This window comes from Homalodisca vitripennis, chromosome 3 (assembly GCF_021130785.1).
Source record: "Homalodisca vitripennis isolate AUS2020 chromosome 3, UT_GWSS_2.1, whole genome shotgun sequence".
NCBI classification, from domain to species: domain Eukaryota; kingdom Metazoa; phylum Arthropoda; class Insecta; order Hemiptera; family Cicadellidae; genus Homalodisca; species Homalodisca vitripennis.
The window spans coordinates 56,900,296-56,923,298 of record NC_060209.1 but is presented as its reverse complement, the minus strand read 5'-3'; the positions used below and the strand labels follow the sequence as shown (position 1 = coordinate 56,923,298).

The window sequence follows — 23,003 nt, the reverse complement described above, 5'->3', positions numbered from 1 at the left end:
ACTTATTTAACGTTTTTATACCAATAAAAAAAAACGTTAACAAAAACTTTATGAGCGAAAACATTTTGTTTTTTTATTTTATACATATGTGTGTGTGTGTGTATGTATATAAAAGTAAAATACAATGACTGACTCATCATGTAATCTCAGAAATAAAAAACAAATTCACATGGAACTTTGGACTCAAGTTCATCTTACTTCCTCAATGCACACTAAAAAACAATGTTTAAAATATTGCAGCCTAACGCAAAAATCTAAGAAAAACTGTGATACTTTCCATTACAAATTTTAATAAAATTTAGAGTAGTTAAAAGAGACAAATTTGGATTCCATATGAGTCACATGGATGAGCTATGTACGAGTTATTGTCATGTTTTCAAACCAAGTGTGGAATTTACAAAAAACTGTGATACTATTAGTGACATTTTTAACACCTAAATTCTTTGAAACTGCCAAAGCCAACCTTTCAGTATTTAGATGGAATTTTGTAAAAATGTTCTTCGTAACTTGTAGGTCCTCACTAAGTTTTGAAAACACCTATGGAAATTTGTGAAAAATTGCAATACTTTTAAAGACAATTTTTATCACATTGACTTTTTATTAAAGCATTAAAACAACCATTATGTTAACACATAAGTTCTGTAGCCTATATATGCTTGCGTCTGTAGGTTAAGCTTTATAAAGAAATGATATTGAGTCAACTCTTCACATGCTGTAGTACGGGAAGTCTTTTTATACCTCAAACCCCCTTGATTCCATGCAAGCAGAATTATAAGTTTAAACAAGTGTTGTTTCCTATTAAGGTATGTTTCACCATAAGAATGAACAAGGCCAGAGGTCAGTCTTTGAAAGTAACAGGAGTGCATTTAAGGATGGATCGACTGTGTCTCACATGGTCCAATTGTATGTTGCCTGTTCAAATATGAACTCTCCTGACATTCTGGTAAAATTGCAGTCTGAGGGGCTGAAAACAAAAAACCACATAGTATGACTAACAAAAGGAAGTGTCGAAAGAAAACCCCCATAGTTCGACCCTGAAGAATTCAGGAAAATAAATTTTAACACTCCAAAATGACACTATTTGGTGGGGGGGGGGGGGGTGGAGGTCAGTTTTGAAATATTTTCAAATGTAAAGGTTAATCGAGCCATATTTTATTTTAAAAGTCTCTTTATTCACTGATCATTTAAAAACTGTTTTAATTTATTTCGCTTCTTATACATAGTGTGGTCCAAAATGTCAAAGTTGTGCAGTTTCACAGGTTTGTTTTATTTTTACCTCGTTAAAAATGTTAACAAATCCAAATTTTTTACTCAAGGTTATCAAATAAGAATTCTTTCTAAAAATATGTTACAGTTGTCACTTCAGCACATTTTCAATTTTTTTTAATAGTTCAAATTTTGGATATTTTGTACTCTTAAAACCTATAAAATTCAAATAGAAAGGTATGACTTTCATTACACCTATCAAAATTTTTTTATTATGGTTGAGAAATGCCGCTAAAAATATTAATGTTCATGTGCAAATAAACATACAAATACTTACTTATTTCATGTGATCTATTTATGTATCTATTTCTTTATCAGATAAAATCTTAAACATACAGAAATCGCATAAAACACTATTGGAACAAGCGTGTTAAATATATCTTATTTTAGAATGATATGTGTAAGTGTAAAAGAGAATTGTTACAAGTGACAATGTTGGGAGGCAGGTAACTTGGCAGATCTGGAGGAGATTTCTCCGACTCCTGGACGGCCACCTTGTTCCTCCCTGTTCCAGGAGGCCATCATGTCTGCCCGCAAACATTACAACAACCAGCACGTCTACCCATACACCTACCAGGCTGGCTACTTCTATAGACACAACATGTACAAAGAGGCCTTTGAGAGCTGGGCCAATGCAAGCGATGTCATAAGGCTGTTAGTATCTCTTTTTTATTTCTTTTATGATAATAAGAAATGTGTTATTTTTTTAATGTATAAATTGTATATATATATATATATATATATATATATATATAAAATTTCAATAAATATTGAATCACAAAAAGTACTTGTTCCGCCGGGACTTTAACCCGGATCTCTCACTTGCTGGGTGAGTATGCTACCACTACACCACAAAGTCCTTACTTTTTACAATTCAATTATTTGTATTTGACCATTTTTGTCAATAATGAAAGTAACATATGATCTGAAGACTAAATACTTGTCAAACAACTTTTTTTACATTTATTAAATTTGAATAAATGGCAATATCCTAATTTAGTTTCAATAAATATTGAATCACAAAAAGTTTGATTATATATATGGGTTAATCTGTGTGCCGTTAGCACACGCCAAGAGTCATTTCCAAAAAGTCTAAAAACATAACATACAAACAACTAAAACCCCATTTATGAAACTATTTTATTTGAGAACTTTAAAATCAACATAAGTAAATTTACATGGTCTTGAGCTCTTTGAGTTTGCTGCTGGTCTTTGTTTTATATGTTAAAAAATTGAGAGCATAACGTCCTGGTTTTCCCAGACAGGCTGTACAAGTGGATATTGTTATCTTCCTCTTTTTTCAGTTTTTATTACGCACTACAATCTATTTGGTTTCTGATCACCCTTATCTCATTTATAATTTTAAATAAGCTTGTAGATTGGGTTTCACGGTCGTGTATTAAGAGGAGTTTGCTGCTTTGGGAGTCAAAGACATTATCACACTTGTTCTAAAATCATACAAAGACAGGTTTTTCTTTCAACTGCATGCATAGAACGGTGGAATGAACCAAAAAGTGTAGTCACACTGCATTTCGGCTCCGTATATTTTAGTAATTTTAACCAGTATTTTTTGAAATTGCGTACTATTTTTTGTAGATAAGTGAATAGTGATCCGCTGGGTGACATATTTTTAAAGTTTAAATTAAAATAACTAACCTAATTATCACTACAGTCGTGAAAATAACCTCAACGGTTCATGTTTCAATCGCTTCAGAAGCTAAGGTCTGGGAGTAAAGGTCAGCCAGTGCCTCTATCAGCTGGAGATAAGCACAAGACCGCCCGTTCCCTGTCTACGCCGGAGTTGTCTGCTAGCCCCGAGTCGTCTGCTCCTGTCAAAACAACAATGATGCCAACTGAAGTGGAGGCCTGTGTAGACGCCTATCTGTCAGGAGAAACGTTTATTAAGACGTTGGTTGACAGATTGTGTGAGGCCATGAAGCCCATGATTGCAGAGGCCGTCCGGACAGCGCTCGCACATGTCAATGGCGAGCTCACGGATCTGCGTAAGGAGGTGGCATCGCTCAGGGAAAGAGTCAACAATATGAAAGAGATGGAAGACCGAGTGGACGAGCTCGAGCAGTAAGGAAGAAGAACCAACCTGCGTATCTTCGGTGTAGAAGAAACTGTCGGCGAGAACACTGATGAAAAGGTGATGAAGCTGTGCCGCGAACACCTGGGCGTCAGCTTGCCGCTGGAAGCCATCAGCAGGTCTCACCGAGTCGGGAAGAAGGTGATGGCGGTCGACGGGAAGAAACGGGCCCGCCCCATAATTGTCCACTTTACCAGTTACCGAGACCGGCAGCGGGTATTCAACGTGAAAAAACAGTTAAAGAACACCGGTGTGACGATCTGCGAGGACTTCATCAGGCGCCGACACCAGCTGTACCGCCAAGCTGTGGAACGACATGGGGAGAAGCGCACCTGGAAGTCTGATGGAAGGATCCTGTGGATAATCGAGGATGGAAGAAAGGGTGCGGCAACACGCATGGCAGACCTGGAGTAGCGAGACACATGACACTGAATAGTAGTAAGAGAAATTTTTGTTGAGTTTTATTTCCATTGTGGCACCGTCTTAAAACGAACTAATTAATTTACAATAAAATGCTTTATTTGGTAAAGTACCTGCGCTTGTTTTATAATTTTTAAATAATTATATTGACTTTATGTTTTTATTCCGAGCTTTATGTAAGAGAGTAAACTTTTTTTTAAATATAGATTATAATAAAGCTAGCCAATAAATAAACTTGATTTTATTGATTACTAAACATAGTTGATTACTACATATTTCAATAATTGTTAATTGAGATAAGTTTTGATAATGAACGTCAGATTAGTTAACTTATTGTTGTTTTTATTTTTAATACTTTATTATAGGCTATTATAATAAGCGGTTAGTATTTGATGTATATGTATATATGTGTATGTATGTATGTGTGTATGTATGTGTGTGTGTATGTACGTATTAGTATTATCAGGTTTTGCTTATTTAACAGAATGGTTTTGTTTAATATTTATATAGTTATCATTTAGCGGATAATTTTAATTTTAAGCTGTAAGTTGTTATTTTTATTTAAATTATTTGTCCGGTTAAAAAATTACTTGTTTTTATTTTATTCTGGAGCCGGAGGGCTAGTGGCCAAGGTTGGCAATGAAGTTGTGCCCTGCATATGGTCACAAAGACAAAGACAAAATTATCTTTATTGACATGAACATAAAGTACAGTCATGGCATCAAGAGTTTTTAGCTTGAGGTACATGGTCATTCAATGAGAAGGTCTCCCCATCTGCAGGCATTCTTCAACAGAGTAGAACTCCCTCTCCATTAGCCAGTCAAGAAGAGCTCCTTTAAAATTCTTGTTGCTTCTTTGTGATTTCAGCTTTGATGGAAGGATGTTGAATAGCCTTGCCCCGATGTAGGAAGGCTTTTTTTCATAGGCAGTCAGGTGGTGTGCAGGGAGTCTATAGTTAACTGTTCCTGGTATTATAGGAATGGGTCTCCAAGAATTGGTCAAGTCCTTTGTGAACTGCATATATTATTACCTCGCTGATATACAGGTTGGCCGCTGTCTGCAGCTTCAGTCTCTTAAACACCCCTCTGCAGGAATCTTGAAAGCCCAATTCAGCCATTATTCTGATGGCCTTTTTTTGCAAGAGCAGTACCCTTTGTAAATTTCTTTGAGATGAAAACCCCCATATAGTCAGTCCATAGCGCATTAACGACTCAAATAGCGCAAAGTAAGCTGTTCTTGAGGTTTCTGTGTCGCTGATGTGTTTGAGTCGCTTAATGATGTATAGGGCAGTGCTAAGTTTTTTTGCACAATTGGTCTACATGAGCTTTCCAATTGAGTTCACTGTCTAGGGTTATCCCAAGGTATTTGGCTTCATTAGATGTTGAGACATTGGGTAGTTCGAGAGCACTCCTTCTTTGTGGGCCAAAAAAAAGCTGTTGCGTTTTTTCTTCATTCAGTACAAAATCATTTTCCTGACTGTACTGTTTTACTATACTTGCAGCAATGTAGGCATTAATTTACAGCTCTTTAACATTCTTGTGTGAAACCATGAGGGCAGTGTCATCAGCATAGAGGAATACTTCACAGTGGTCCTGTAGCGTCGAAATGATGTCATTTGTGTATAAAATAAATAGTACAGGGCCAAGCACAGACCCCTGCGGAACTCCTCTCGTTATCTGTGTTTGTGTGGATCTAAATTTATGAGATGTCTTGTTGACCACTTGAGTTATTTCAGTCATTTGTGTCCTTCCACTGAGATAGCTCTGGAGCCACTGATGCGCTGCATCTCTTATTCCTAGTGTATGTAGTTTATCTAGAAGGTGTTTGTGGCTCAGGCTATCAAAAGCTTTACTAAAGTCAAGTAAGATTCCTGTTGTTGTAGCCCCCTCTTCAGCTGCATCAATGATAGTCTCAACTAGATCAGTTATGGCTGTGATGGTGGACTTGCCTTTTCTAAAGCCATGTTGCCGGCTGGTTAAAAGATTGTTGTTTTCTAGATGAGTAGGTAATCTTGTGAGTACTATTTTTTCAAAAATTTTTGATAGGGTGCAGATGAGAGATATACGAGGGGTATCCAAAAAGTAAGTTTCCGTTAATTATGAAAAAGTTAAAAAGACTCAAAAAATAACTGAAACACATTTATTCAACTTTTTACATCATACCTTATTTTTCTACATAGTTACCATCCCTTTCTAAGCACTCTTGGTATCTAGGAAGTAGTTTTTTTATTCCAGCATCACAAAATTCACCTGCCAAATTTTTAAGCCAAGTATCCACCTCATTTTGAAGGTCATCGCTGTTGGCAAATCGCCGACCGCCAAGGTGTCTTTTCAGCTCCGGAAACAGATGAAAATCGATAGGCGCAAGATCTGGTGAGTATGGAGGATGACCAAAAACATCCCACTTAAATTTCCTCAAAAGTTCCATTGTTGCACGAGCAGCGTGTGGTCGGGCGTTATCTTGAATAAGCAGAACCGTGCGCGACAAAAGTCCGCGCCGTTTATTCTGTATTGCCCGCCGAAGTCTGGTGAGAACTTCACAATACCTTTCTGCATTTATGGTTTCGCCACGAGGAAGATAGTCAATCAATAACACTCCACGGCAGTCCCAAAAAACTGTAGCCATTACCTTTCCTGCCGACTCAAAAACTTTGGCTTTTTGAGGAGCTGCCTCTCCTTTTTTTTGCCACACCATACTCTGGCGTTTGGTCTCTGGAGTTGAGTGGTGAATCCATGTTTCATCACCAGTGACTATTCTACTGAAAAGGTTTTCATCTTCATCGTCAAACAATCGCAAGAAAGACTGGGCAGCAGCCATTCGTTGTTGTTTATGGGCATTGCTCAATAAGCGAGGCACCCATCTTGCACACACTTTTGCAAGCTGAAGATCTTTTGTCATGATATTGTGCACAGATGACCGGCTAACTTCAACACTTGACGGCAGTTTATCCATAATTTCATCGAGAGTCACTCGCTTATCATTGTCAATAACTGCTCGTACAGCATTAATGACGTCAGGTTGCCGAGAATTGGCCGGTCGGCCACTACGCTCATCGTCATGAACATTTTCTCTTCCTTCCAAAAACATTGCACGCCAACGACGGACCATCTGAACGGACATAACATGTTCACCATACACTTGACACAACTGACGATGAATTTCAACGGCAGTTTCGTTTTTGGCGGTCAAGAAACGAATAACACTACGGACTTCGCAACTGGCAGCAAAACGCAGTGGAGTCTCCATGATGTTTGGGCAGCAACTGACTGAGAAGCGTGACAATGGGCCAGTGACCGGCGCACCTGTTGCCAACCGAACCGCGCTACATATCCCCGCCCACAGCTGCACGCTGTGTTACGTACGCGTCTTTTTACAGAACAGGGAAACTTACTTTTTGGATACCCCTCGTAGGTCTGTAGTTGCTGGCCAGGGAAGTGGGTCCTTTCTTGTACTTTGGATAAATTAACGAGTTTTTTAGGAGAGAGGGGAAGACGCCTTGTTGGAAAGATTTGTTTATTACATCAGCTATAGGAGTTAGCACTTCAATTTGCAATGTTTGAGGACTGTTGATGGGAGCTCATCTGTTCCAGAAGACAGTTTTGATTTCAAGTATGTTATTGTTTTGTGTACTTCTATTCTACTTGTTGGTCTAAAACCCTCTTCAAAAGACCTGAATTCACTCTCATGGATTGTTGGCAGTTTTTTTTAAAGTGCCTGCTGGGAGTTTGACAGAGCTTGTTCTGCAGTATTAGCAAAGAAGTGATTCATGTATTCAGCTATTTGTTGAGGGTCTGTTATTGTTAAGTCTTCTGTGTTAATGGATGTTATATAATTTTTTTGAGATTTGTTGCTGAAGCGGTTATTATTTATTACTTGCCAGACTGCTCTGGTCTGGTTCTCTGCATTTGCAATGTAATGTATTGCAGCTTCCTTTTTAAAATATTTCAGTCAGAGATCATATTCTTTTTTTTCTTTCATTGGCTTGTTTTTTATTTTCCTCAGTGCTCATCAAGATTGATTTATTAAGAGCTGCAGTATATGCTCCTTTCAGCCTCATCAGTTCACGTTCCTGTTCTTGGTTTGTGTTGACTTTTTTTCCTTAGATCTTGACTGTACAGTGGGATATGCTATATCCAATGCTTCTCTCATAATCTTTTTGAATTCTGTGTATGCCTGGTGTGCATCTCCTGTATGTATTTAAGACAGTTTCCCAAGTTTCACGCACTAGAATATTTTTGAGGTTTTCCAGGTTACATGCATTGAAAAACCTTCGAGATGTTCTCGGCATTACAGCCTTATCAAGTTCCAGGTTTATTTTGCATATCTGACCGGTGTGGTCTGATAGGCTTGTGTGAAGCACTGCAGTTTCAACTTCTGATAGCATCAGGTTTGTTGCAATTATGTCTATTGATGTTTCTGAATAGGCAGTGATCCTTGTTGATGGTAGAGGGATCCTGATGATACCATGACTCATGAGAACTTCATTCAGAAGTTTATTGTCATCTCCGTCAGCCAGGCAGTCCACATTTATGTCTCCAGTTATGATAGTTGGATTTTTCCAGATAGGGATGTCGTCAAGTATGTTATACAAGTTATCAAGGGCCTTTTCAAGATTATGGTGAGCGGGAGGCCTATATATACCCAGGATGTATAGTTCAGAGTTTTTTATTTTGATTTTTATTAGCTGCGTTCTATTTGTTTCCCTGTGATGTCAATACAGGAAATTTCGTTGCCTAAGTTTTTTTTTGCATAAATTGCAACTCCACCTTTCCTATGTTCAAGTCTTGAGAACCCCCTACATAGTCATAATTATCAAGCCGGGTGTTTATTAGTTTGTCCTTAGAAAGACCATGCTCTGTGAGTACAACCATGGTTGGGTTGGCGAGTTTGAGTTCGTGGTTTAGTCTGTCAATTTTACTCCCGAGGCCATTAATATTTTGGTGGAAAATTGTGAACTTGGCTGGTTGCGACAAGGGCATTTTCTTAGGTTTGGCTATGTTGTTGCTAGTCGCTTGGTTGTTGGCACTAAAAAAGAAATTTGGCTGGCATCTGTAATTTTTTCAGTTGAGAGTTTCACATCCCTTTGATAAACCTCTTTTAAGGGTTTATTTGGATGAAGTCTGGTTCTAGGGATATTTAGATTTTTAGATAGGGATGATTCACTTTGTACTTGTTTAACGCTTCTGTCATAGAACGTTTGTAATGATTCAGAGGGGTCTCGCCTGACTGCTGTGATTGGGGGAGATATTGTGACTTTAAACTTATTTTTATGTAGTGTAGGTCTGGTTTCAGGCAGGAGTGATTGCTCTCTCTGTTGCTGTGGTTGACTATCTGTTATTTCGCATTCCTCTCTGTATTTTCGTGCCTGCAGTGAGATGCTGAAGTAGTTTTTACCATGTTTCACCTGTCTGTGTTTGTTTACAGGTGTTAAAGAGGAGGCAGTATAGGGTTTTAAGACAGATTTATTAAGCTTTTTCATTTTTAGTTTGGGGGTATCAGGAGGATGAGCTTGATCTTTCATGTCTTTAATCAAGCTTTCTGTTTGACCTTGCCTTATTTTTATTTGGGCTATGTCCCAAATTACAGTGGAGTTTGATAGCTGTATGATATTTTCTATATTGTCTTGTCCTGATTTCAGTTTTGGCTAGTTCTGTCAGTAAGAATTTATTTGAGGCCAATTGCAGTGCATTTTGGGCCGAGTTAGCCGGTGACTCTGAGTTATAAGTTTGCGTTTCTGTGTTCTTGACATTTTTTTTGGATGTCTAATTTATCTGTTACCATATACTTGTTTGTCTTAAGTTGTGTCATTTCCTCTTGTAGATGCTTTATTTTTTCTTCATATTTATGTATTATTTCTCCATTTTTCTTGTCATGATCTTCAAAAGTCCTTGTTAGTTCTTCTCGCAGTTTAAACTCTTTTTCCAGTTGTCGGTCAGTTTCGTTCACGGTTTCAAGAAGACTCAGGTTTCATTGCAGTATAGTTTCCTTCTCTTCTTCCAATTTTTCAATTTGAGCTTCATAGTACACATTGCTAATATTTTTTATTTGGTTAATTTCTGTAGTTAGTTTTAGGTTTTCCAATTTTATCTGTTCCAGGCTTTGTTTAAGTTTCTAATTTTCCACCAGTAGGGCATTCCCCACTTCAGCAGCCAGAGTGAGACAGGTTTCAAGATCTGGTTCTTGTTGATTTTGTAGATTTTTTATTTTTTCTTCTACATGTTGCATACTCTGGCTTTGTGGAGTGGCTGTACAGGTGGGGCATTTCCATTTCTCTATTTCCTCAATTTTCAGTTGTTTAAACATCTTGTCTGCCACATTAAGGCATTTTGAGTGGAACCATTTATTACAGGGGCCTGTGCAGAGGAGTGCTTTGTATCTTACACTGGTGGCACAAGCTCCACAGAGGTATTTATTAGGCATAACCCCTGCAATAATTATCTGTTATATCATCAATTAAGCAGACAGTAGTTTAAATGTTCCTCTTTATAGAATTTATGGTATGGTATTTTGGTTCTTGATAAATAAAATTAAAATTAAAAATTAAAGATATAATAAATAGTGTATTTCTTTTTTCTATAACAAAAAGTTTACTAGGGTCCAGGTGGATTTGAAATAGGGATCCTGCTGCCAGTAGGCAGTGGCTCTATCCACTGAGCAGCTGGTTTCAGTGACCTTGGTGTGGTTATCAGTCACTGATAGCATATCCTAGTTAGCTTCTTTTGTTTACTTTGGTTGATTGACAGCTGGGAGATAACAAGTCTGGCTGCTGCTGCTGTCAGCCAGCAACAGCTGTTTCTGTACTGTCACATAATATTATAGAATGTTTGTAAATTGTATGAATAGTTTGTCCTTGCTGTGTGTGTATGTGTGTCTGTGTGTAGCCACGGTAATAAGAGTGTCCGCGTCCCCGTGTTGACGCCGTGTCTGGGCGGCCGTGGGTCTAGGATAGCAGGCCCGCACAACTCCGCTCACACTCCGCGACAGGTTTTCCCTCCCCCTCCCACTGCTCCCACCGCACCCCTCGTAACTTCCTTATCACGTAACCCATCACCAACTCCTTATCAATAGTATGTTTCCCTATCGCAAACAATTTAAAGCAGCTCATCTGAACGCTCAATCGTTTAGATGTCATATAGATGAAGTTAGAACTATTTTTATGAATCAGATGTTTGATGTCATTACTATATCTGAGTCTTGGTTAAAGCCGAGTATTCTTGAAGGTGAGGTAGCACTTCTGGGTTATTTAATTTTCAGAAATGATAGATTGTCTAAAATTGGTGGGGGGGTGTGTGTGTGTATTTATAAAAGAAAATTTTGGGGTTAAGCACTTGTACTCTACACCGCGGGAATATTCAGCTAAACCGGAATTTATGTTTTTAGAAATTAACCCTTTGAGTGCCACAGCGTCGCTAATTTTGACGGTACAAAAAATTCATAAAGTGCCAGCGTCGCCAATTTTGACGTTTCGTATTTTGATAATATTTTATATAGTACAAGATTATTTTGGGCAAATAACCAGACAGCTGTATTCAATAGGTTCCAAACTATCAATAAATATGAGTTTTATGTTGTTTCTCTACTATTTTATCTGTGAAACTTATGTTGTTTGGGTACTTATCAAGAAGCCACTATTTTTGGACGTGATTTCCTTATCGGGGACAAAATAAATCACAGTATTAAAAACAACTGACTTTATTTAATCTATTTTGGAATTTACAAGTTATTATGACAATCAATTAAATAAAAAACTATAAGAACAACGTTTCATTATTCGAAAATGTCAGGTCATTCGTGTGTCTATTTGGAGATGATTTGGGGATAAAAAGAATGACTCATCGAGTATTTTTCGATTCATTATGGAAGAAGGAACATATAATGAAGTTTATTTTGATCTCTGATAAGGAAAACTCGTCCAAGAATAGTGGGCTATGATAATACCGAAGTACCAGTGCGATAATTCTGTCTTCCAGTCACACGACGTAGCGGACGAGTACCATGTTGCATAACGGCCTTTCCTGTTGTTTATGTGCCGAGAACCAAGAATTTGAGTAAATACAAAATAAAATAGTAACTTATACAGTATTTTACTGTATTTCTTTACAAAAGTAATGTCGTTATTTGAGTTGTGTCCAAGCGAAAAACGTGAAGTTTAAGTGTAAATATTATTAGGGTTATTATTTAGTAAATGTAAACTTTTATGTAGATATGTTAGCAAGTATTTGTTTCCTTAAAACGGATCTTCTGAAACCTAACAATCACAACACTATACACCTCACTAGGATGTTTCAATCCTGCAACCTGACTATACTACCACTGAATGCCACGCACCACACAGCCGTAACCGCCACCTGGTTAGATCTTATGGTAGTCTCGGACCGTGAGGAATCATTATACCATGGGCAGCTTCCAATTCCGGCAATTTCCCATCATGATTTAATTTTCTGTGCCCTTTCATTAAAAGTTCCCAAACCTAAAGAAAAATATATATAACTTACAGATCATACAGAAATATGAATGAAATTGCATTTTTTGCGGATGTTTATTCATACCCATGGCATTCCGTGCAGAATAAGGAGACTATTGATTAGATGGTTGACTCTATAAATTCTCTTATATTAAAACTGTATGACAAACATGACCCTCTTGTTACCAAGCGAATTAATAAGAAACGACCCGTTCCCTGGATTACCGAGAATATTCTCGGTCTAATGGCCGAAAGAGATGCCTTGTTTCGGAGGGCTCGGCGCTCTAGAGATTTCAACTTAATGATACAGTACCGCCATCTTCGTAACCAAGTCAAACAACAAATTAGAAATTCCCGTCTTCGATACATAAATGGTATGTTTTCAGACAGAAATCAATCGACAACTGTGTTATGGAGTAATGTCAAGAAGCTTGGTTTTGGTAAGCAACCCTCTCCTACCTCTATTAATATTTCACTTAATGATCTAAATGAGTATTTTTCATCATTTTCTCAAAAATCTATAACCGCAGTTGTTCAAACCAATTTAGATGAATTGAGTCAACAAACCCATAATATTCCCTCAGACAGTCATTTTCGTTTAAATCCAGTATTAGAGGTAGATGTCCTTAAAGCAATCAGGCGTATACAAACAAATGCTACGGGTTCAGACAACATATCAATCTTATTAGTTAAGAAAATTCTTTTTGCTATTCTCCCTGTCATTACAGCAATTTATAACAAATCTCTCACAACAGGTGTTTTCCCCACACAATGGAAGTCCGCCTTAGTTCGTCCACTAAATAAAATTAAATCTCCATCTGAACCCCAAGACTACTGACCAATTAGTATCTTACCAGCTCTCTCGAAAGTCCTTGAGCGAATAGTTCATTCCCAAATATCAGATTTCTTGGTCTAAAAATAATATTATTAATGTTTTTCAGTCTGGCTTTCGCCAAAACCATAGTACAGAAACTGCACTTCTGAAAATAACTGATGACATTCGATTAGCCATGGATCGAGGTCTTTATACCTTACTAGTTCTATTCGATTTCAGCAAGGCCTTCAATACAATCAATCATTCATAACATTCTATTTAAAAAGCTTAAAAATTTAAGTTTCTCTGAAAATGCTTTAGCATGGATAAAATCATATGTGAGGGACAGAAAGCAGTGTGTGTGCAATGACAACTCAATGTCTGATTTCAGAACTGTGACCTGCGGAGTTCCGCAAGGATCAATTCTTGGCCCACTACTTTTTATTTTGTACATAAATAACATTAACACTGTATTGCGACATTGCAAATTTCACTGTTATGCTGATGACTTACAAATCTACTCACACTTTAACATTATCTACATAAACCAGACTGTGAAGTGGATGAATGAAGACATACAACGACTTGTTCAATGGGCTTTAAAAAATGGACTTAAACTTAACCCGGATAAAACCCAACCCATGATTGTCTGTCATCAACGACTTGCCAACTCCATTGACCTACAAAATACACCGACAATAACTGTAGACGGATACTTTTACCATACGTTGAAAGGATAAAAAGTCTAGGACTAATCATAAGCAACACACGTGGATGGACCGATGCAGTGGTTTACACCTGTAACAGGGTGTTTGCTGCTGTGCACACACTGAAACGAATGCAAGGACTTCTACCATTTCACATTAAACTTCTGTTGTTCAAGTCACTTGTGTTTCCTTACTTTAACTACTGCAACTCTGTAATCAATGACATGACTGTAGCCCTTAGCACTAAACTGCAAAGAGCACAAAATTACTGCATTCGCTTTCTGTTTGATTTATGTCGAAGGGATCATGTTACACCATATTTAATTCAATCATCAATTTTAAAATTAGCTGATTTAAGATCGATTCGAATTTTGTCATTGTTGTACTTTATTATTAATATGGATTCACCAAAATATTGAACTGAAAACTTTCAGTTTTTGGCGGGGAGTGGCGCAAGAGAAACTCGGTCTGGTGCACTAAGTCTCAGAATTCCAATACACAGAACCAAAACCTATAACCGATCCTTCACTGTTACCGCCTGTAGATTATGGAACTCCTTACCAGATCCTGTCAAAAAAATTGAGAGCCGAAAACGGTTTGTGGCGGAGCTGAGACGAAAATACCTGGACCGGATGATCGTGGTGGGCGGTGGGGTTACTCTTTGAATCGTGACTGTGTGAATGGAATACTGTAAGTGTAAGTTATAGTTAATTAGCCTTAATTTGCATTATTAAGATTACTTTTTTAAGAGGTTAAATGTAAGAAAGGACCATATGGTCCTAATTTCACCTCAATAAAGAAGTGTTTCTTTCTTTTCTTTCATATTATGAGGCTGCATGGCATTGATATTGATAATTTGCTCCATATGAAAAAATATTTTCTTGTACCACCACAAGGTTTTACACTCACAATAATAGGGAATCATATTATCCTCTCTATCAATACCTTTCATTTGGACATTGTATTGAAGTATTGGCATGGGGCTTAGTTTTTCGTGCTCTCTTATTCATGACAGTAACCATGTAATTTTAAAATTTATCTAACAAATACATTATACAGTAGTGCGTTTTTCACGCCACTTCCATATCAAAACACCTTCTGGATACTGTGCTTTTGTTTTTGTTTGCCCTTTTTAGTTGGGTACTTTTCACTGCTGCCGATTTATGACAGAAAATCTGCTCGCAAGAGGTTCAGTGTAGTAGGTTAGGTTAGAAAGTAGCTTGGATGCTGATTCAAAACTGTTATAAAAATTGTCCATAAAAATGGCACGGCTATTCTCACGTTTTTCTTTTTCAGTTTCAACACCATCTAACATGAATTGAGAGCATATAACTTTAAGCCATACTTATGGTGCTTGCCTCTTATGTATTGATGAAACACCTTTCTTTCTCACCACAAAATCATAGCTTCATCTAGCAACAACCGCTTACAAGGATAATATATCACGTCCATTTTGTTGTTGGAAGGTAGGGAGGGGGAGAGTGTGAGAGTGAGTGGATATGAAGAAGATTGGTATGTAACACAAGGCTTCCAGAGAAGAAAATGCAAGGCAATTGAGTGGGAATAATATCTATGAAGTAATTCAAGTTGAGCAGTTCTTTGATTTTTCATTTTTTTAAATATAATAAATAAAGAGTAATTCCATTAATCACATCAATATTCCACTCTTTAATATTCAAACCATCTAAACAAAAGTTGATTTTGACACTCTGCAACTAATATATGCTTGTGGTTTTGAGAAATATTTTTGTTAGAGTTCAAATATAAAATCAACTCTACTAAAAAATGTAAAGTGTTATATACATGTAACTAAATTTAACATGTTTGATGAGACATAGTTTTAACGAATTAAAAAAAATCCTATAGTAAAATTATTTTATCCATAACCAGCAACCTAAAAAGAAGAAACAATCTTGTATTTTATTAATTCGTAATTATTTAAAGTTGTCTTTTTTACTAGCTTTAAATTGTATTTTTGTAATTTAGAAAAAAATTTCTGTTTTCAGGTATAACTATTCAAGAGATGATGAAGAAATCTACAAAGAACTAATGGAGATAGCCAATGAGTTAATTCCACACATAATCAAAGTGGTAAGTTCTGGTCACAGTGCTCGATCCATTCTGAAGGATCCAGAGTGCTTTGCACATTTACTGCGGTTCTATGATGGTATTTGTCAGTGGGAAGAGGGAAGTCCAACCCCTGTGCTGCACATAGGCTGGGCTAAACCTTTAGTGAACACCATCTCTAAGTTTGACGCAGAAGTCAGATCACAAGTGGTTATTTTGGCAAGGGGTCTTCTCGAAGGTTCCGAAAAAGATGGGAAGGAAGGTGGTGATGTTTTGAACAATAATAATGACTGTTGCAAAACTCGAGAGGGCGATTTGATCTCAACCTTGGAATCAAAGGTGAAGGATAGCAAACAAGCTGCATTACATCCGAGTATTGAAGCGTTGACAGCAGCTTGTGGAGAAAGGATACTCAATAGAGATTTTCTCCTTCAAGGTGGCGGAGAGCCGTTTGTAGGAGGATCAGAATTAGCTGCCACTTCTTCTGGCATTGATCTGTTAAAAACAGAAACAACCCAACCGAAGTTGGTGCTGCACAGTGAGAAAATGAGAGGTCTCAAAGACTTGTTGTTGGCAGAGAAACTGAACACACATGCCATAAGTTTGCAGCTTACAGCACAATCACAAGTACAAGTTGGGAAGAAAGTTAGGGAGGACCAGGGGTTAGGGGCAAGGCCTAAAAGAGCCCGGCGGGAATAGACCTAAGTACAATCTGTAGAGATTAAAAAAGCTCTCTACATCATATTTGTTAGTTTAATATGTTAGGTTTTACTGTTAAACTCTAGTCCTTGCTTATGGGTTTTCCAAACTTGTTTAAGGTTATGTGATCATTTCCAATTTTTTTGGTTTTTTAGTTTCTTTTGAACAGTTTTACTGCTTAATTATTTTGAGGGTCCATCAGCTACGTTAAGATACAATTAAATGTTAAATCTTTCTGTTGAATTTTTTACAAGTGGCTTTATTTTTATAATGTTTTTTAGTTTGTATTATCTGTTCTCGTAATACTCTTGTTGATGACTTCTTAATGACATTGTTTATTGATGTGATAAATACGTTTAATTTAGTGGCTTTAAACACTCAAAGTGTTTTTGTTTTAATGTTGAATAATTTTTCATGTTGTAGTAGTAGAATATTTTAATAATGTTTTGTACTTAGATCATTGTTTGTGTTTTTATTTCTATTAGAACTGATAACATTCAATTATTTGTCCTTAATAAGTATTGTTGACACCATTTTGTAGTTTTGTATTGATTTTATGTTGGTGTGACTAATAGTTCGTAAATGGACTTGTTATTATTAGTAAAATTTGAGCTGTGAACAAATTGAGAGATTTTGTGAGACTGGTTGGTTTGAATGATAATGGAATAGCTTTTATTTTAGGTTTTTTTAAAAATTATTATTGTTAATAAATTATTATATTCATTGCCGAATCAATATAAAAAAGTCCTTTTTTATTCAGTTTCCATGAACATTAAATTCTTGAAAACCTTTACAAATTTGTACTATTTTAATGAAATTAAATTAAAATTTTGTAATCAAGCAAATCATCATATTTAATGTCTTGTAAAATGCAAACAACTTATAAAACATATATTTTAAGTTAAACATAATTGTTAAATCAGCATGTAATTTTTATTATGTTAATGTTGTAAATCATTATTTTAAGATTACATGTAAGTTTTCTTTTGGAATAGTAACTCAGTTGTGGTTTGCATTTTATTGAATTATATTTTTTATTTTAAAAGAGAGAAATGAGAAAATTGCCAGAATAAGAGTACATCGCTTGTCACAGTGTATTTATCAGACAACACGTGTTAAAATTGTTCACTTAACAATCTTTCAAAAGGGACAGTTTCTTTATTTTTTAGATGTTCTTAATTAAAATTTCTAAACTTTATTGTGCTGCTACCAAGGCAATCAAAGAAGAATAAGTAACATTTACACAGTTTGATGAATAAGATAAATATAAATAACTAGCATATACCCGCGGGTTCGCCCGCAATTTCTCTGCAACATTTCATGTATTTGTTTGAATAGCTCCCACGACTTCAGTAACACTTCAGCTAGATCAATATAGAGGAACTCCAAAGTCGAAGTTCATAGTTTTCTTAGTGAATGCACTTGTAAGTAATATGATAGGGTCCTATGATGTTTTTAAAGTGGAATTAGTCATGTATCATGCGTCAGATACCCGTTTTATAGTGTTGGTTCATGATTAAGAGGGCCAGAAGTTGAGCAAACATGTGAGTAATTCTTATTTCAGGTTTTACACTTCTAATTCAAATAAATTATATTTCCAATGCTAAATTGGAGTCTGCTATTTTGCCCATAGAAACAATATAAATAGACACATACATAATTTTGTCATGAGGTTGGATTCAAAATAGTATAGTAGTCTAAATTGTATGGATATAGATTGTTATTGAAAATTAAAAACTGAAATCGACATCAATAATACTAATAAATTGCAATACTTACAATATGACAGTGGCCACCCATATGTGAAGATAATACATGATTTACATGATAGTAAATTTCTTGCTTCGCAATCTATGTTTACTATATCATATTATTTCTTCAGTCCAATCTAGGAATTATTTCTAATCAGTATTGTATACCTCATAAGTGAGAAATGGATCCGACGTCACCTCGATGATTTCCTTCATAAAAATTTCATGAACTGTTTTGTGTATTGCTTTGCGTCCAAGGATATAAAATTGGTTTGCCTAAGATGTTGAAAAAAGAATTGTCGATACTTTTTTATGCTTCCACTTCATAAACGTAACCAAATAATAATAAAGTTTTGCTGTCATAATACAATGTTACTGATTCTTTGAATTCACGTTATACAACTTTAGAGACCAAGATGGGGTTCAGAATCATTGATCCCTAGGTTAAGTGTTAAAGAGGACTTCTTCATACTAACTCTGCCTGGTGTAGTACGTTCTTTATCTTTTATGTCTAAAATCTTGCCAGAAAAAATTTCTGCCAAAATTTACAAGTTATATTGGAGTTGTATCAGTATATCTAGTCACCTGTGAAATTGGGTCAGAAATGTTATTATAATTTGGAGAGGTTGTTTCAAAGTAACAAGGATCCATTTGATCAACATATTCATCTGTTCTTATTCTGGTAATCTTGATTAAACATATTTTGAATAAAATAGGTGAATTATACTCATGTCAATTATGCTTTTTGATCATTGTTTGAGAAACTATTTAAATTTACGCTGATTCTTTTACTTTTTCTATGCTCATTTGTTTCAAGGCTTAATTTCTAATGTTAAAATAATAAAACTCAATGATTTTATGTTGTTTTTTCTAACACTGAGTTATTTAAATGATTTTGGGCCTCAAATGCTGTAGTAGCCCGTGTGAACTTTACTCTAAGGCTTCATCATTGTAACTAGTATTTTTCCGTCTAATTCTTAGTAGAATTATTTAAATAAACATATTACACCTTATGATAAAACAAGCGTTTCATAATTTACACAATGCTTAAATTTGTTTGTACAAAAACATGTCCTTAAGTACAAATGGTCAAAAATGCTAAGATTTTATTAGAATTTTACTTTATCCTTAGTAGCTTTTTATTAATTTTTATAGCTTCATTAGTATGGATAAATGTTGTATGTGACAAGTAATATTAATATTGTTATGGTAATTCCAGATGTTATATGATAAAGCAGTATTAGTATATTTATACTTTGTACAGGAATATGAAATTGATTTTGTGTACGAAAAAGGGACATTCTTGTTGTTAACATGACATTATTTTATACTCCAACACTGATTTATATTTTTGTAACTAAGTTATACAAATGGGTGCCACATATGTTTTACTTTGTTCAAAATATATTACTCATTAATTAGAAGATAGTAGGATTTCATTTTTTAATTCAATTTCCCCATCTTTTATTAAAAAACTGTGTGATATAGACTAAGAAGAGTAAATTGTATAGGGATCTAAAAATTCAGTATTTTTTAGATACTAAAACATTTCAAATTGATTGGTTTTGTATTAAATGAATTCCCCTTAAAACATGCATAAACTTTATTTCCTGTAATTAGAGTTAAATAAATGATATACTATAAGTGGTAGTATTAACAAAATATACAATATGCTTTGAAGTTTATTAAAATATGTGAAATACAGGGTTATCATAAAAGAATGGTGCAGTTTCAGTAATTAATAGGAAGATAATAGGACCATTTCTAGATGTTATATTGGTATCTCTGAAAGCTTGTAACCCAAAAGTTGGTTTATAAGCTGTTCTAATCTCAAAATCAGTTCTTGTATTAATGTTGCTGCGAGTTTTATGAGTTACTATGTTCTCGGATAAAGATAAAGCAAAGTGTGTTTTATTGAAAGTCCTGGGAAGTCCATCCCTCGTCAAAGTGTTGAATTAGGTATTCCAAAAACAACAGCTCACAAAGTTTTACATCAAAACTCAAATTACACGCTTATAAAATCCAGATACTGCAGGAATTGAGACCCAATGATCGTTTAAACCGTTACAATTTCACTGTTGAAATGTTGGCCAGAATAAGTGAAAACAAATCATTTTTAGATGATATAATTTTTACAGATGAAGCTACTTTCCATGTGAATGGATGTATTAACAGACACTATTCATGAATATGGGGCTCTGAAAACCCATACGTAATTGTTGGGAAACAACGTGATTTGCCTAAAGTTAATATTTGGTGTGGTGTGATGAAAAATCACCTAATAGGGCTTTTCTTCTTTGCTTAAAAAAAAAAAAAAAAAAAAAAAAACCAATCAATGGAGTTGCGTATCTCGACATATTGACCAATTATTACTTTCCTCAGCTAGACAACAAGATAGTGCTTCCTCACACTCAGTGAATTGGTCATGGACGCTTTAAACGAAGCTTTTGGAGATCGATGGATAGGCCAGCAAGGAGTCCAGACCTGACACCTTGTGATTTTTTTTCTTGTGGAAGTACATCAAAAGCGTTGTTTATTCACAAAAAATTCATGACCTCAACTACTTAACACAGGATTAATGAAGCAATGACAACAATAACTGAAGAAATGTTATCAAAATGTTTGGAGAGAAGTTGAGTATCGTTTGAACATTTGCCGAGCGACTAAGGGCACACATATTAAAATGTATTAGTTATGTAAAAAAAACTGTTTGAGACGACAAATTAGATGAATAAACAACATTAACTGTATGTAATTCGGGTTTTCTTTAAATCATGTTCGAAGCCACACCATTCTTTTATGATAACCCTTTATTTAAAAAAAAGTTATGTAAGATATGATCAAGTTTGGTTACCAAGAGTAAAGCCATTTTTATGAGTGGATATATTGAAATCAGAAACATTGTTTTAGAAAAAGCTGTTTTAATTTCAATACTCGTAATGTTAGAGTTTTATTTTTACACCTATTAAAACTTTGGAATAGTTGCATGGCAATTTTGTATTTTACACAAAATAATAATCAAGTTTGGTTACCAAGAGTAAAGCCATTTTTATGAGTGGATATATTGAAATCAGAAACATTGTTTTAGAAAAAGCTGTTTTAATTTCAATACTCGTAATGTTAGAGTTTTATTTTTACACCTATTAAAACTTTGGAATAGTTGCATGGCAATTTTGTATTTTACACAAAATAATAATTAATTATGCCCTAGTTTAGAGATTGCATATCTTTTCTTATGTAAAAAATAATTATTTTTTGTTAGGAAGTCCTAATAAAATGTCCTGTCCTAGTTAGAAGTTGGAAAGTAAATAATGTTGATTTAATGTCCCTTTTCCCAGTCTTGTGGGTGGGTAATGGCAACACTGAATGTTTAACATAGTATATATTTTCTTGAAGCTAACTTTGTACAGCCAACTTGCATGTGAATGTAGTAAAATAAATGCAATATTTAATGTTGAACCAATATGTTTTGCCTTTTTAGTCATGACATGTATATAATATCCTCAATAAGTATGTTAGTTTGAGCAGTGTTTTTCAATATTTATCTTACGTACTTTGTTTAAACAATTTTAACAGATTTTGAGTTTTTTGTCCATGTAGTAATTTATTCTAAATGTACACACATTTTGTTATAATTGTAAATCTGTGTTTTGGGGTAACTTAAAGTGAGACATGAGCTACAATCATTTGGTATAATGATTTATTATTATTATGTGAGTAACAGGGAGATAAAGTTATGTTTGTAATAAAAGCGGGTGCTAAATATTTCTGTACTGGTTGTTATAAAGAAGGGCTGAGCGGATGAGAAACAGTTTTGGCACAAGTCTAACTGGTTGTCCAAATTAGTCTCACCTGCGCTGACAACTTCGACCTAAACATTTTAACCATTCTAATCAAGTGTTTTCCACATTAAGATTGTTTGGTTGTAAATGAGGAAGTACCTAGTTATGATGTAATGAGCTGTTCATAGTATTGTAATTTAAAGAATTAATTACACCTGTAATTGAATAAGATTAGGATTTGGTGCCATCTAATATTTTACTGCATTATATTGGCATGCTGATCAATTTTGTCTGTGGCTATGATGTGACTTGAGAGTTGTTTAGGCGTTGACGTAAGCAGTTGTATTTTAGCGTACTCATTACTTGATAACTTTAAAATTTGTAATTACTGCTCTACACTTATTTTGAACTTTTTTTGTTTTTTGTGGTATCTGGGGTGAGGTGACCAAAACTAGGTTGTTGCCTGATATTCAGCTACACAACATTTACATCCAGATTTTATCAGATTGAAATTTGAATTTGGTATAGTGTTAATAATACATTGTTATTGTATTAACATGTTCATGATGTATACCCCAGATATTTCACAACTGCAGTCAGGTATAACTCATTATTCTTAAAGGTTTAACATAAAAAAGACAACGGTTTTTTGCCATTATTATTAAAAAATTTGACGCCATATAAAAGTCAGAAAATTAGTCGTCTTGAATGTGTTAATACAAATATTGCTAAATAATAATGATGATTTTAATACTTATCATTTCTGGGAAGATTGAAAATTAGGGGCTTAAGGTAAAAACACATTAATTAAGCAAGCAATATGTAATATTAAGAGCCGGCTAAACTGTCAATCATCTTGATATTAGTCCCATAAGAACAATGTGAAATTTCAAACTCTTTTACACTGTTATTTTTGGTCATAAAATTATAGGAGATTTCTCATT

At 35.0% G+C, this 23,003-nt stretch overlaps 1 protein-coding gene across 1 annotated transcript in view; it reads left to right on the top strand.

Annotated features, from left to right (window-relative positions):
* LOC124356928 (menin) overlaps window positions 1–22,741 on the top strand; it is a 35,008-nt gene extending 12,267 nt beyond the window's left edge. The window contains exons 4-5 of the mRNA XM_046808235.1: window positions 1,713–1,920; window positions 15,767–22,741. Coding sequence (XP_046664191.1) covers window positions 1,713–1,920; window positions 15,767–16,526 — 968 coding nt within the window. The 3' untranslated portion in view covers window positions 16,527–22,741. The remainder of the gene's footprint in view (window positions 1–1,712; window positions 1,921–15,766) is intronic.
* The last annotated feature ends 262 nt before the right edge of the window (window positions 22,742–23,003 follow it).